The 13,959-nt window shown below is 41.7% G+C and overlaps 1 protein-coding gene across 1 annotated transcript; it reads right to left on the bottom strand.

Moving 5' to 3' along the window:
• Positions 1-193: 193 nt before the first annotated feature.
• On the bottom strand, positions 194-13,354 carry LOC136460545 (uncharacterized; the record flags this gene model as incomplete). The annotated part of the gene is made up of 5 exons (XM_066460201.1): positions 13,084-13,354; positions 1,017-1,121; positions 691-935; positions 380-583; positions 194-268 (listed from the first exon to the last, which is right to left on the bottom strand). Coding segments are annotated over exons 1-5 (900 nt in total), but the record flags the coding sequence as incomplete, so codon positions are not given.
• Positions 13,355-13,959: the final 605 nt, after the last annotated feature.

Genomic DNA, 13,959 nt, shown 5'->3' with positions numbered 1-13,959 from the left:
CATGTAGCATACCACTGGTTCATTTATCCCTTTTCCCCTTTTCCTGTGAGTTGCGAGGTAAACCTTTGCTCTATGTGGCTGTTTTTTTTCAGGATCAGTTTGCCTCTGAAAAAATAGCAGTAAAGGAAAAGTAAGAAGAATCATATATAATTTTTTTAAACAGAAGATGACTCACCATGTCCTCAGACCAACGAGCATAACTCTTTGTACCAGTTGTATGTGTTGTCTTCTTCATTTCACAACTAATTTTGTTCTTCTCACTTAGGGTCTACAAGAAAAGTAAATTAATAGATAATGAACCATTATACATATAAAAATCAATAATGGTATAGATAGTGATAGTAAAAAAAGCCAAATAGCGTCAATAATGGTGCCTTACTTGTCCTTCGCTGGACTTCCAATATTTTACTAGGGCCTTCCATTGATCTTCATCGATATCATCTGGACAACGCTTGTTCAAAACAGACTTTTTCTTCTTTGGATTAAATAGTGACTTTTTTAATGTTGCCTTGTATTTTCTCCAATCTCTTCCAATTGATTTCAATATCCATTTCTCACATGAATGAGGATATAAGAACTTTGTCTAAAATAAGAAAGTCACTAATGAATGAATTTGACTTCATGACATGATAACAAGCATATATATACTTAATCTTATAAAAATATTATGTCTTGTAAAATTTAGCTAACCTGGATGAATTGAATTATGGTTTCTGCATTGTTTTTCTTAACTTCTCTCCAATCTTTGGCACCAACAGGACAGTAACCACCATTTCTTGCTATGGTGCCCAAAAATTGTCCTAAAAGGCCACCTTCTTTTCCAATGGGTTGTCCAAGCATATTACATCTTACTACTATCCGATCTCCTCCAAGTAGATCCCAAACATGTGTTAAAACGGTCCCCTTTCGTTTACCAGGTACTTCATCGCCATCACCTATTAAAAATAGAATGATAGTGATAGTAATTGGTTAAGATGCAGTCCATATGAATGAGATTGATCTAACTACATTTGTACCTGATGTGTTCTGGTTCTCATCATCATGCTGCTCAACCTCGTTAGCATATAGTGCTTCAGTATGCATTACATTTAATCCTTTCTTTTTCTTTGTACCTCCTCTTCCTGCTAAACAAATGTTGGGGACATGAACACATGTTTATAGTAAATATAATAAACAATATGTAATCTTTTTATTAAACAACTAGATATTTGTATTAGACTATCAAGATTGTATTTATTAAGTCACATACCACAGTGGGGTTGGATATGCTAATCTTGGATGAAAATAAATCATTGATAACTAACATGACTTGGAATAGTTGTCCTTGAATAATCAAATATACATAGAAAAGTAAATTATATGTTCATTCTAATACCTTTTTTTTGTTTAGATTTGGATGGTTCTTTGTTGGACTTGGTAGGCGCTAAAGTGGCCAGTCTCTGCCTCGTCACAAACAAATTAACCGTCTTTTCGCTCTCACACTCGTTGAGCATTTCCATCACATCAGAATCTTGTTGTATTACAACCAAGCTATCTTTTCTCTTGTAGTATAGATAGTCGACTGATGTGTACCCTAGAACCCTCGATCAGATCAATCAAGTTGAAAAAGGCATATCTCATCTCTATCCATTTCCCTTTGCACATGTTTATGTCCTTCAGCTTTCCCATCGCATTCCAGATTTATGGTCCAATTATCCACCGCCATGGTAGCACAATCTAAATAAAATATAGCACCAATAGGAAAATAAGAATAAAGCATAGGATAATTCACAAATAAGAATCAAGTATAACCGAATAGTAACAATTTGACTAAAGTGCATATTTGTAATGTTATTTGAACTTGGAAGCTTGAGAACAAGTAAAGTGCTATGGTTCAGATAGGATGGTCTAGAGCATGACACATATATACGAACAAAAATAGTCCAGAAGGTTCTTTACATTAAATAAGATATAAAATTAACATGTATGATAATTTATTTTTCCTAACATTTAGGAGGGAAAAATCACTGTTATTGTTTTGCTTGATTGAAAATTAACTTTATATATAGTAGTGTCCAGGTTAGCTTGAATTAAATAAACGGGCTGATATACCATGACACTAGTGAAACAATCAAGCACTAACTCGTATACATAGACTGAGTAGAACTGAAACAGAGGTCATAAATAAAATGTGAAAAGTCTGCCCTTTGTTTTGTCCCATTTCAACCATGCACAAAAAGCTAACCTAAGAAGCTAGCAAGTATTGAATAAATAATTACTAAAAGCATGAAAGCAGAAATTATTAAAAGATGGATCCACTGCATCATGATAGGACATTTCACAAAAGCATACTAAACTGCTGCTCGGAGTATTCTGTAACATGAATGACAAAATGCTAGCACTTTGCCCTTGCCTGTGCGAGCAAATGAAAGCTGCAACTCCATGAGCAGATAAGCTACCGATGCACTGCTACCAGCTTACCTAATTGTCGAAGTGCAGCAGCTCAGCTCCTCCGGCGACCTGAAATTACAATGTTTTTAATCCTCTTTCTCCTCTGCTGAATTCTAAATCCCCCTCCACAAAAGTGTTTCCATGAGAAAAAAATGTAAATAAATCACCTAGACAGCTATATGCAGCAGCACTATACAACTGAGATGAGCTGTCTGTGTCCTGCTCCTTGGAATGTTGGAGTGGCCACTGCTAGGATGGAGCACATCTGTAGGGAACTAAAATCAGATGGAAATAGCATGGCGAGCAATGAAAGGAAGAGCAGGCAAACTATTTCATCTTCTGGAGAAGACGTTTTCAGAAATGGCACAGTATGCAACTGAAGCAGAGCTGCTTCAAACCTCATCAAACAAACCAAATCAAGATCGATGGAAAAGAAATCCAAACCATGGCACCACTATCTCATATCTCATGGGTGTTCTACTCTAACCGCTAACACTAATAAAGAATTAAAGATTGAGAATTCATCTCCAGTTTCTGGGAACCCTAGAAAAGGGAAAACCTTGGCCAAACTCCCAAATTGAAGGTTTCTGTGAGGGGATCAAATCGATTGATGACAAAGATATCTTGTCACATATCCTACGATCAAAACCCCTCACTAGATTCGCCCCAAATCGCACCCAAAAAGGAAGAACGAAAATTCCACAAAAATTAGCTCTGCAAATTGGAGATGCTTGTAGATTGATCTGCCGGTAGAAAACCGACATTCGACGGGATGGCAGGATCCACAGGTCGCAGGAACTCAAAGTCGCATGCAGAAAAGGAGGGGTGGAGGGGTGGAAGGAGCTCGGCGTCACCTGCAGGAACACAATCTCGTCGAGCGTAGTGCGATTGGTGTGCAGGCTCCTGGCGGAGAGGAGATTTGAGTCCTGGCGGAGGGAGAGAAGGACCGGAGGAGAGGCAATGTGGATCGTGGGAATGAGAGAAGCGGGAGGGAAGAGAATTTTGGGGAGAGATCAAGGATGGACGCGGGAGGATTTTGGGTTTTCATTCACATGCCCAGCAGGCGGCGGGGCTGATTTGGCGCCTAAAGGCTGTGGAGGCATGTGCGGTGTGGGTGAGAAAAATAGAAAAGCTGGAAGAGAAAAGCTGATTTGGCGCCACTTTGTATGTTACTGGAATGTGAAAAAAGATTTTTCATTCCAGCAACTTCGAACAAATAAAATAAATGAATCAATATCGTGTTCACCCTAGCAACAATTGTTAGTGTTTGTTTCCAATTCAATTTGAGCATTGGTTAATTGATTTTCTAGACTATAAGATTGATTTTTCTAGACTAATCGCAAGAAAACAAAAAACCTTCAGGTGAATCGCTATATCATCCACATAAACAAAAAGTCCAGTGAAGATTGAAACAGTAATGACTATGAGCTACCTTCAGGTATCTATTGATTACATAATAAAGTAAAGAGTATATAGCCAGTTACTCCCCAAATCCCGCTTAAATCATTTTCCCGTATGATTGTTTTGCTGTAAGGAGAAAATAATTTTTGAAGACTATAAGGTACAAATGACAAATGAATTAAAGGTTATAGTCTATCACAATAATATATGCCTATCAAAGTTATAAAGTAAAGTGATCATTCTTAAATAAATAAATATTACTCCTGAGATATTCTGTACTATTGTAAAGACTTTCAATTTGGCATAAACAAACAACCAAAGAAAATTAGCAACGCAGAAAACATCTCTGATAACAAATGCCAGTGACGTTTGGTCTGCTGGACATAAATATTAGAGATTTGGTATGGTTTATTTATAGCAAACTAATTCTGCCAGGCACCTGGATAACCAGTGTCCATACCCAAATCTGTACCCATAGTTGTTTGGGGAGGGATATGGATTATCCAGTTTGTTTGTGGGTATGGGTACGATAATATAGGTATTATCCATTTGATCTATATGCTGCAGCTACAGAGCTGAGCTGGAGCTCATCGCCTCTGCCTAGAAGTGAAGCCGAAGGTGAGAGGGGTGTGTGACAATAGACGTCGTCCACGGGCCATGGCCACTTCGCAACCGCGTGGACGAGGCGCGTACAAGAAGCATGGCCTGCCCGTCCACATGTCCGGCCAAGGTCAGCGGCGGCATCGTCGAAGCTCGCTCGTCATCCTCATGGCGGTCATGGCCCCTGCACCCCGGCGCCCTGTGCCCAAGAAAGCAGCCGCATAGCTCGACCCGCCTGATGCCTTCCAACCAATTTGCGATGACTGCGCACGGGAGCGAGCGAGTGACTAGCCGCCTACAGGCTGCAGCACCGGGGCCTAGAGATTTGGATTGGTTCTAGGGTTCTAGAGCTAGAAGAATGTCATTCAATACAAATGGGATCAGAGAGGAAGATCAGATTGTACGTACCCTACAAGTGGGGCATCCACCGTGATGATCTGACGAACTGGAAAATTTCAAACGGACTCAATCGTTGTGGCAGGGATTTCGGCTCACCCACTCGCCGAGCTCCGACGGCCTTCCTTTGCGTGCTGACTCGAGAAGTGGGTTCTGGGTAGTTGCTTTGCGAGGAATTAGGATCTTGCGGTGGAAACTTTGGTGGAAAAGGAAAACCACAGCTAAAAAATGGTGGGAAACAATTCCACACGTAAAAAAATGGTGGGAATAATTCGGTGGCCAAATTATTAGATTGAATGAAATATAAGGAGTGTATAGATAATTTTTTTGTGGGAAACAATTCCACCGGTGAAAAAATATTCTAGTTAAATATTAGAAGTTTAGAAATACTGAGGAATTATCTTTCTAGAAAAAAACCAGAGCAAGTTTCGTCTATTTTAAAGTAATGAGTATTATTAATTTTAATATTAACATTAACACATAAACAAAATTTATTTTTGACAACTAATGACATTAATTTATTGTGGCCAATTATATTAATTTTTATAAATAAGACAAATATTAATGAAAAATAGTTTCTTGATACTTGGCATTCAATTTAAAAGTAAACAATAATGTAGTCGCTATATTTCAGGTGCTTGAATATATGCTCATCTTGTTTTGAAATGAGTATTTGGGACCATAATAAATTGAAAAGAAAATGTTGTCAACTACAAAGTTTAATAACTTTTCGAGATCTACAAATTTTGTTTTGGTCATTTCTCCATCCGAGGTCGTTTGAAAAATTCAAATTTCAAATGTGAGGAAATTCACGTGACTTTTTCTTGGATAGATGATTTCAAATGAAAAAGGTCGTCAACTATAAAGTTGCATAATTTTTTGAGAACTACAACTTTTGTTTTGGTTGTTTCTCCATCCAAGATCGTTGGAAAAATTCGAATTTCAAAGTGAGCAAATTCACGTGATTTTTTCATGGATAGATGGTTTCAAAGAAAAAGTTGTCAACTACAAAATTGTATAACTTTTTGAGATCTACAACTTTTGTTTTGGTCGTTTCTCCATCCGAGGTTGTTTGAAAATTTTGAACTTCAAATGTAATTTTTGTTCGATAGATAATTTTAAATGAAAAAGTTGTCAACTACAAAGTTGTATAACTTTTTGAGATCTAGAACTTTTGTTTTGTGCACTTCTCCATCCATGATCCTTAACTACTACTACATATTCACTTATGACTATAGTGCATATGGATTCCTTTGATATTAATTTCTATAAAATATTGTGAATCAAATACCTCAACATCAAAATGGCTTCAAATAAAAAAGTTGTGAACTATAAAGTTGCATAACTTTTTGAAATCTATAATTTTTATTTTGGTTGTTTCTCCATTCGACATCCTTTCCTACCACTACACGCTCACTTGTGATCATAGAGCATATGGACTCATTTGGTATTAACTCTATAAAATCTTGTGATGCATATTTGGACATCCAAAATATCTCAAATAAAAAAGTATGAACTGATCTCGTCAAGTATTACAACTTTTGTATAAAGTTCGCCATCATCGAACATTATATGAGAAAGTCATGAAGTTTTATTTGCAGCCTATCACTGCAGGATATAATATTTAGCACTATAAACTATTTAAAAGTATTGACTAATAAAATTAACTAATATGAAATAATAAATTCTTATTTTTGTATAACTAATAACATTAATTGAATATGACTAATTACTTTAGTTTTAGTTAAAGATTAAATTTATTTATTTGAAATATTGTTCTTATTTTTTCTAAAAACATTTGAAAGACTAAGGTAAATCAAACTTGACTCAGAAAAAAGACTAGTATCAATATTTTTTTATCTACCCCAACATTTTCATTGTACATGTTCAACATTTATGTGACAGCTATATTCCTTAAAAAAGAGTTGCATCAATATTTTTTTTCATCTACCCAATAATTTGGAGGTATATTCAACATATATTTATTCGATTGCTACCGACATATTGTCATTTCTTAAAAGAAATTTTACTAACACTGATCGATGTTCAATAAAAAAGGTCACCTTTTCCACATAAGTGAAACTGTGCTATGTTTTTTTTTCTGGAAAGATAACTCGTCGTATCTCTAAACTCCTCATATTTAACTAGAATATTTTTGACCGGTGGAATTGTTTCCCACAAAAAAAATCATCTATACACTCCTCAGTATTTCATTCAATCTAATGTGGCCACCGAATAATTCCCACCATTTTTTTAACCAGTGGAATCGCTTCCCACCATTTTTTTAGTTGATCGGTTTCCCTTTCCCACCAAAGTTTCCACCGCAAGATCCTTATTCCTCGCAAAGCAACTTCCCCGGTCAGCGGCCATCAAGAACTCAAGATCCATATTTCCTTGCAAAAAGCAAGGCCGTCGGAGCTCGGCGAGTTGGCGAGCCGAAATCCCTGCCACGGCGATTGATTCCGTTTGAAATTTTCCAGTCCGTCAGGCCGTCACGGTGGATGCCCGCTTTGTAAGGTACGTACAATTTGATCTTCCTCTCTGATCCCATTTGTATTGAATGACATTCTTCTACCTCTAGAACCCTAGGAGGCTAGGACCAGTCCCGTTTCTCAGATGGTAGAATTAGTTTGCTATAAATAAATCCTACCAAATCTCTACGTGCCTGGCAGCGCTGCCACACCAAGGTCATCTGAACCTTAAATTAGCAAAAATCGGCTGGCAGAGGAGGAGCGTACATCACGTTTCTGGAAGAGTTCGTGTCAGCGGCTCTAGGGAATTATCTGCAATGGTATAAATATCTCGTAATAATATTTATTTATTTAAGAATGATCAATTCCTAGTGTAATATTCAATTCCAACCTCGTTTAAGTTCTTACTGTCACAGATTGATCCGAAACATGATTCACATACTGATTAGTGTGCAATATTTAGTTCTAAGAGTTAAAGCAGTACCTGTCACAGACTAATCTGGAATAACAGTCACACACTGTATAGAAATGAGTACTTTACATATCCTGTGGTCCATCTTATTTTATCTATATGTATTTACTGAAATATTAATTCCACTTTTCTTTCAGTATGCTCCAAACCCTTCCAAGTTTTCTACTCATAAATAAATTAATTTTGAATTACAACTTTGATAGGCATATATTATTCTGATAACTATAATCCAAAATTCATTTGTCATTTGTACCTTATAGTCTTCAAAATTATCTTCTCCTTACAGCAAAGCAATCATAGGGGAAAATGATTTAAGCGGGATGAGGAGAGTCTGTCACAATCAAGAAGCACAAGGTAAAATTAGGTTTGAATTCTTTTTTCCAGTTTTTATATATGTCATGCTCTAGACTATCCTATCCGAACCATAGCACTTTACTTGTTCTCAAGTTCCAAGTTCAGAGTTTCAAAAAAAAAGTTTCAAGTTCAAATAACATTATAAATATGCACTTTAGTCTAATTCTTATGAATCTGTTATACTTGATTCTTATTCGTGAATTATCCAACGCTTTATTCTTATGCCTTATCGAGCATGTATATACCTTATCGATTTTCTGAAACTTACAAGATAATTGACATACGAACATTTTGCATGAGCATTGCCCAGTGAGTTGAATCCGAAGTTTTTCATGTACATGCTAAATTTGCAAAGTATTCTTATTTATTTGTAATTCTTCTCCCAAACATTGTTGTGTAGGGCTGAAGATTTTTTGTTCTTCTCATGAGATTTGGAACAACAGATGGTTTTAACCCATATGGGAAGTGTAATTCTACCCATAGTTGTTGGCCAGTTGTATTAGGACCATACAACCTCCCACCATGGTTATGCATGAAAGCTTTTTCTCTTATGCTCACTCTAATAAGTCATGGTTACATTGGACGAAATTTGCTCATGTTGTGACTCTAGTTCACTTTTGGTCAATAGCTGCATCTATATTAACACAATATTGGTAATCAGCCAGGCATGTTGTCTTACATTTAGAAGCTTTATTATTGTTTTTCCAATTAATGTATAGAAACATTCTTAAACTATTTTCTTTTTCTTGAATTGCAGGTTACTAATGTCATGTGGCATTCCTAGTCACCTTGTTCAAGCCTAAAGTATGATGGATGCATGGACGTGAAGTTAGAGAGCATACATTTTTCTTTTATTGTCAAACCCTTTTAAGAATTCACATTCTATATGTAAATGTCCTAGACGATGGTTCATGATATTCTGAATATTTATCACAAAACATGTTCGAGGCTGTTTTTGAATTTCCTATTTCATTTGTGATGGCACATGTTTCGTATTGCCTCAAATATCAGTTAAAGACCAGACTGAAATGCCTTTTGTCGTGGCCTTTCTATGCATTTTAGACCATTTTTTGGGTGATTACTTATTAGATTTAACATTTTGTGGCTGCCATACATGGCTGTTTTTGCATAGCCTTTTTGTTAGACTCAAAACCACAAAAAACGTTTGCACTCCGGTTTTGAGCACAGAAAACAATATTACATGATAATGTTTTGTAAATTTGACTAGTATTCTTGTGAACCAAAAACTTGAAATTCTCGATCAACCTATACAGTGGTAGGTTAGTGGGTTCGCGCAACAACATCAAAAATATCAATATTCCTTCCCTATTTTACTTCTTGTGATCTGGCATCTCATTGCTACTTGGTTCTCATGTGATGACCACGACAGTGATTGCCTAACAGCCTTGACGATAGCTAGGTGCGATGTTCGTGTCGCCTATGAATAGGAAGGTCCACATGTATATGTTTCTTTGTAACACTTAGACTGTAACATTATTTTGTGTTACTACAAGGTATATATTTGTAACATATTTTATATGTTCCATTTATGTGTTACAACATAGTACACTTTTGTAACATTTTGCTTGTAACATTAATTTTGTGTTACTATAATTATTGCCAGTAACACATTTTTATAAAAAAAATTATTTTGTGTTACAACCGAAGTCTGTAACACACTATTTTGTGTTACTATGAAATTTCACTGGAACACATTGATGAATATGTTACAAGAAAGTGATACAATATCCTTGTTTTGTAGTAGTTATAAGCAAAATCCAAGTTGTCGGGTTCATAAACCCGGGGTCCCTCGGGGACCGACTTCCACGCCTAGGCTCGGCCCAATAAGGCAGCACACAACTCGTGGGCTAGCCCGAGAGTCTAAAACAACAGGTCGGAAGGACGGTCTAATTATCCGATCGGAAGGTCTGGGCCGAAGAGGAACGGCGCCCGCTCGTCAACTACTTCGGCCCACTTCTCCGACCGGAGCGCTAGCTTTGAACTCCAGCCGCCTCCGAACGGCCTCTCCGATCAGAAGACCTGGCCCAAAACTGCTACTTCTGACTCTGACCTCGCGTCTCCGACCAGGGTATGCAGAAACCCTGCTCACCGCTCTTCTCTGACCGGGGCCATCCGACTAGGAATGCCCGCTCGGAAGGAGGCAGGGGCGAATGAAGCAGGAAAGCCAGGGCGCATAAGTCAAACCATGATACCAGGGACCATGCCTGTACACCTGTAGGAACAGCACTCTGCAACCATCCTAACACAAACAGTATTGTAGGCGCCGACATTTCCTCTATAGTATTGTAGGCGCCGACATTTTCCTCTATAGTATTGTAGGCGCCATTAAAACTCCCATATGGTAAGGCCCCCCACGTGCCTCTAGGCATCAATAGTGTTGTGGGTGCTGGGATTTACCGTATGGGGTGAACACGGTGACACTCCTCACATGCCTCTAGGCATCGAACAGTATTTGCAGGTACCGACGTCTACCATTCCTAAACAAGGCAGCACAACCTCCCACATACATCCGACATTCTACAGTTACGTCAACAGTATTGTGGCCGTCTACCATTATCTTGTACCCGTCGACGTGGGCAGCAAGGCTCAGTAACATACGCACCCTTTCCCTCTCACTTATAAAGTCGTCCCCTTCATCTATAAAAGGGGGTGCGCTTCCTCCAACAAAGGGAGACCGATTCCAGTTGATCAGAGTTCCTTAGATCGATAGCTCACAACCATAGAACCGCTAGGTTCGGACCTCAAGCACCCGTCTAAACACTTAGCTCGTAGCGAAGTTTCTATCGTTCACGGCCCTTCCGACCGGACCTCTTGTACACCTCATCTTTCTCTTTCTCATTTGTAACCCCACTGCAAACTTCGAGCACCTAGGCTCAGGAATAAAGTCATTGACCGACCCAAACTGGACGTAGGGTACGTTGCCTGAACCAGGATAAACCCTGTGTCATTAAGTGCTAGGCCATCTCCGATCACAACGTACGGCAAAACTACAAATATTTACCAGTTGGTCACATTCTGCACCGATAGTTGGCGCCGTCCGTGGGAAGGACGCTATACGTTCAATACTTTTTGGTCATCAGATGGCCCACTTTTCCGCCACCCTCGCCGTGGTGGGCTCAGGCGACACAATTTGCTTTGGCTCGTTGGAGTTTCCCGCACTCTCACCCGCTGGGATGCAGGTTCCACCCGTCTTAGATCCATCCTAGGCCTTCCTATTTAGAAGCCTGGACTTTGTCGCCAACCGACTCGGCGTACTACACCTCCGTGAAGAGGCTCATGTCCCGGCACCCGTTAGAGGGGCGCCCTCCATCGACTTCGAGATGCATGACTTCGACGACATGGCATCTGCGCTTTATTCCAAGCAAACTCTCTGCTCAAACCCCACTGTAAGTAATATGTGTATTGTTATTTTCTCTTCATTTACTATCCCCCACTGATCACCCAGAGGGATTGTTTCGCCCACACCACAAACACCGTACGATCGATTCCCCTACGGCCTCAGTGTCCTCCACTGGATATGTACGCTCGGGGGCTCCGAAGGATGCTGGTGCCCTCCCCCTCGCAACCAAATCTATGGGAATGGCGGGCTACAGCTCCTGTCGTTTTCCATGAACTCCCGGATGACGAGGGCGAGAGCGACGGTTCCAGCATCGGCGACGTGGCGCCCCACCACTGTTCGTCCTAGGAGTGCGCCATGGCGGATGCTCTGGGATAGCCACCGGTGGTTGTGGAGTCTGCACAGACTCACACCCCTCCAGACTCATACGTAGGGGCCCTCGCGTCTGCGCAAGCGCACGCCGAGGAATTATGACAACAACAACAGAACCAGCCACCGCATGCGTCGGCGCATTCGGTACAACACGCTACGCCACATGCACATCACCCGACGGGGGGCACCAAGGGCCATGCCCGCTAGGTCAAACACGACATCGTGAATGAGGGGAATGATCCCCTACAGTTCGCTTGGGCCAGCCTAGAACATTGCCGCTGTAGTGATGCTTCTGTGCGGTGTTCCTGAGCCTATCGACCCTCGAGAGCAGGGAGGTCTATCGGAACCTCCGGGTTCTGGTAGAAGCCACCACCATCCAATAGGCAGAAAGCTCCGCATCGCGACTCCGACATGCGTTGTCCCTCCCCACTGGGGGAATGGGGACGCGCCAGACGGATCGCTCCATTCGCTCGCCGCTACAGCCGCCAGCCGCAGCGGCATCACGGTCCAACCTGGCGCCTGCCCCACACCGACCACCGATGCACGAATGGACTAGTTCGCACCAGGACGCTCACAGCATCGTCAGCAACCTGGCATCAGGTCCGGCACGATGATGATGCCCACCGAGCGGTGGTAGGAGCAGGCAACATAGGTCCCAATCGGACCATCGAATGGAGCGATGAGACACGCTCCAGGCGCGGTCGCCGATAGGACGACCAGAATCCCAGCCCTGAGGGCCCAGGACCATGGGCCTTCGGCCGACACATCTAGAGAGCACCATTCCCATGACGTTTTCGACCACCCACCAACATCACCAAATACTCTAGGGAGACAAACCTAGGCATTTGGCTCAAAGACTTCTAGCTCGCCTGCCGGGCCGTAGGAGTGGATGATGACTTTTTTGTCATTCAGTATCTTCCCATTTGCGTGGGGGAGCATGTTCGAGCATGGATTGAATTCCTCCTACACGACAGCATCTGCGACTGGGTAGACCTCAAGAGGGTCTTCGTCAAAAACTTCCAGGGGATGTATGTCTGCCCTAGAAAGTCCTAGGACCTCAAGAGCTGCCAATATGAGCCTAGTGAGTCCCTATGGGACTACATCCGTAGGTTCTCCCAGCGATGCAACTCCCTCCCTGAGGTCGTCGACGCAGACGTCATCAACGCGTTCCTCTCTGGGATGAACTGCGAGTCCCTGGTCCACAAGCTTGGCTGCCTGAAGCCCTGTACCACCCGTGACCTGCTCGATGTTGCCACCAACCACGCCTCTAGCAAGGAGGCAGTCGGAGCGGTCTTCAGCAGAGGCGGGGACAAAGTCAAGGCCAAGCACGTAGACCAAGACGAGGGACCCTCCACACAAAGGGGCAAGAAGAATAAAAAGGATCAGCGCCGATCGGACAACACCACAATGGTTGCCGTGGCCGAGCGCACGGGCAAGTAGCCCCAACAAGGGATGCCTGACCACTTCAACAAACTCATGGACAGTCCATGCACCAACCATGCCTACTCTGTCAAACACCTCTTCAAGGACTACGAGCTCCTCAAACGTTTCCTCCAACAGGCCATTTCCAACATGGGCCCCATACGCAACATCAAGGGCGTATAAAGGCTCATTGACTGTCTAGCTACCCTAAGCCTGCTTCATCTCCTGACTCGGCGAACGGGGGATGCTGCTATACAAGCTCCTAAAAAAGACGGACACCTTCATTTGGACTGAGGAAGCCCAGTAGGCTCTAGAAAGTCTCAAGGTGTCTCTGACGTCGGCCCCAATCCTCATCGCTCCCAAACGGGGAGAACCCCTCCTCCTGTACGTCGTGGCAAGCAACCATGTTGTGAGTGCCATCCTAGTCGTCGAAAGGGAGTAACCGGGACACCAGCTCAAGGTCCAGCGACCCATATACTTCATCGGGGAGGTACTCACCGACCCCAATATCCGGTACCCCCAGGTGCAGAAACTCCTATATGCCATGCTAATGGCGACCCGGAAGCTTCTGCACTATTTCATCAGACCACGAAGTCACGGTCGTCACTTCATACCCACTTGGGGACATCATCCATAACCGCGATGCCGTGGGACTGGATCTCTAAGTGGGCACTCGAGCTCAT

Source organism: Miscanthus floridulus, chromosome 6 (genome assembly GCF_019320115.1).
Source record: "Miscanthus floridulus cultivar M001 chromosome 6, ASM1932011v1, whole genome shotgun sequence".
Taxonomy (NCBI): domain Eukaryota; kingdom Viridiplantae; phylum Streptophyta; class Magnoliopsida; order Poales; family Poaceae; genus Miscanthus; species Miscanthus floridulus.
The sequence above is the reverse complement of the archived record's forward strand: the minus strand, read 5'-3'. Positions and strand labels throughout refer to the sequence as shown.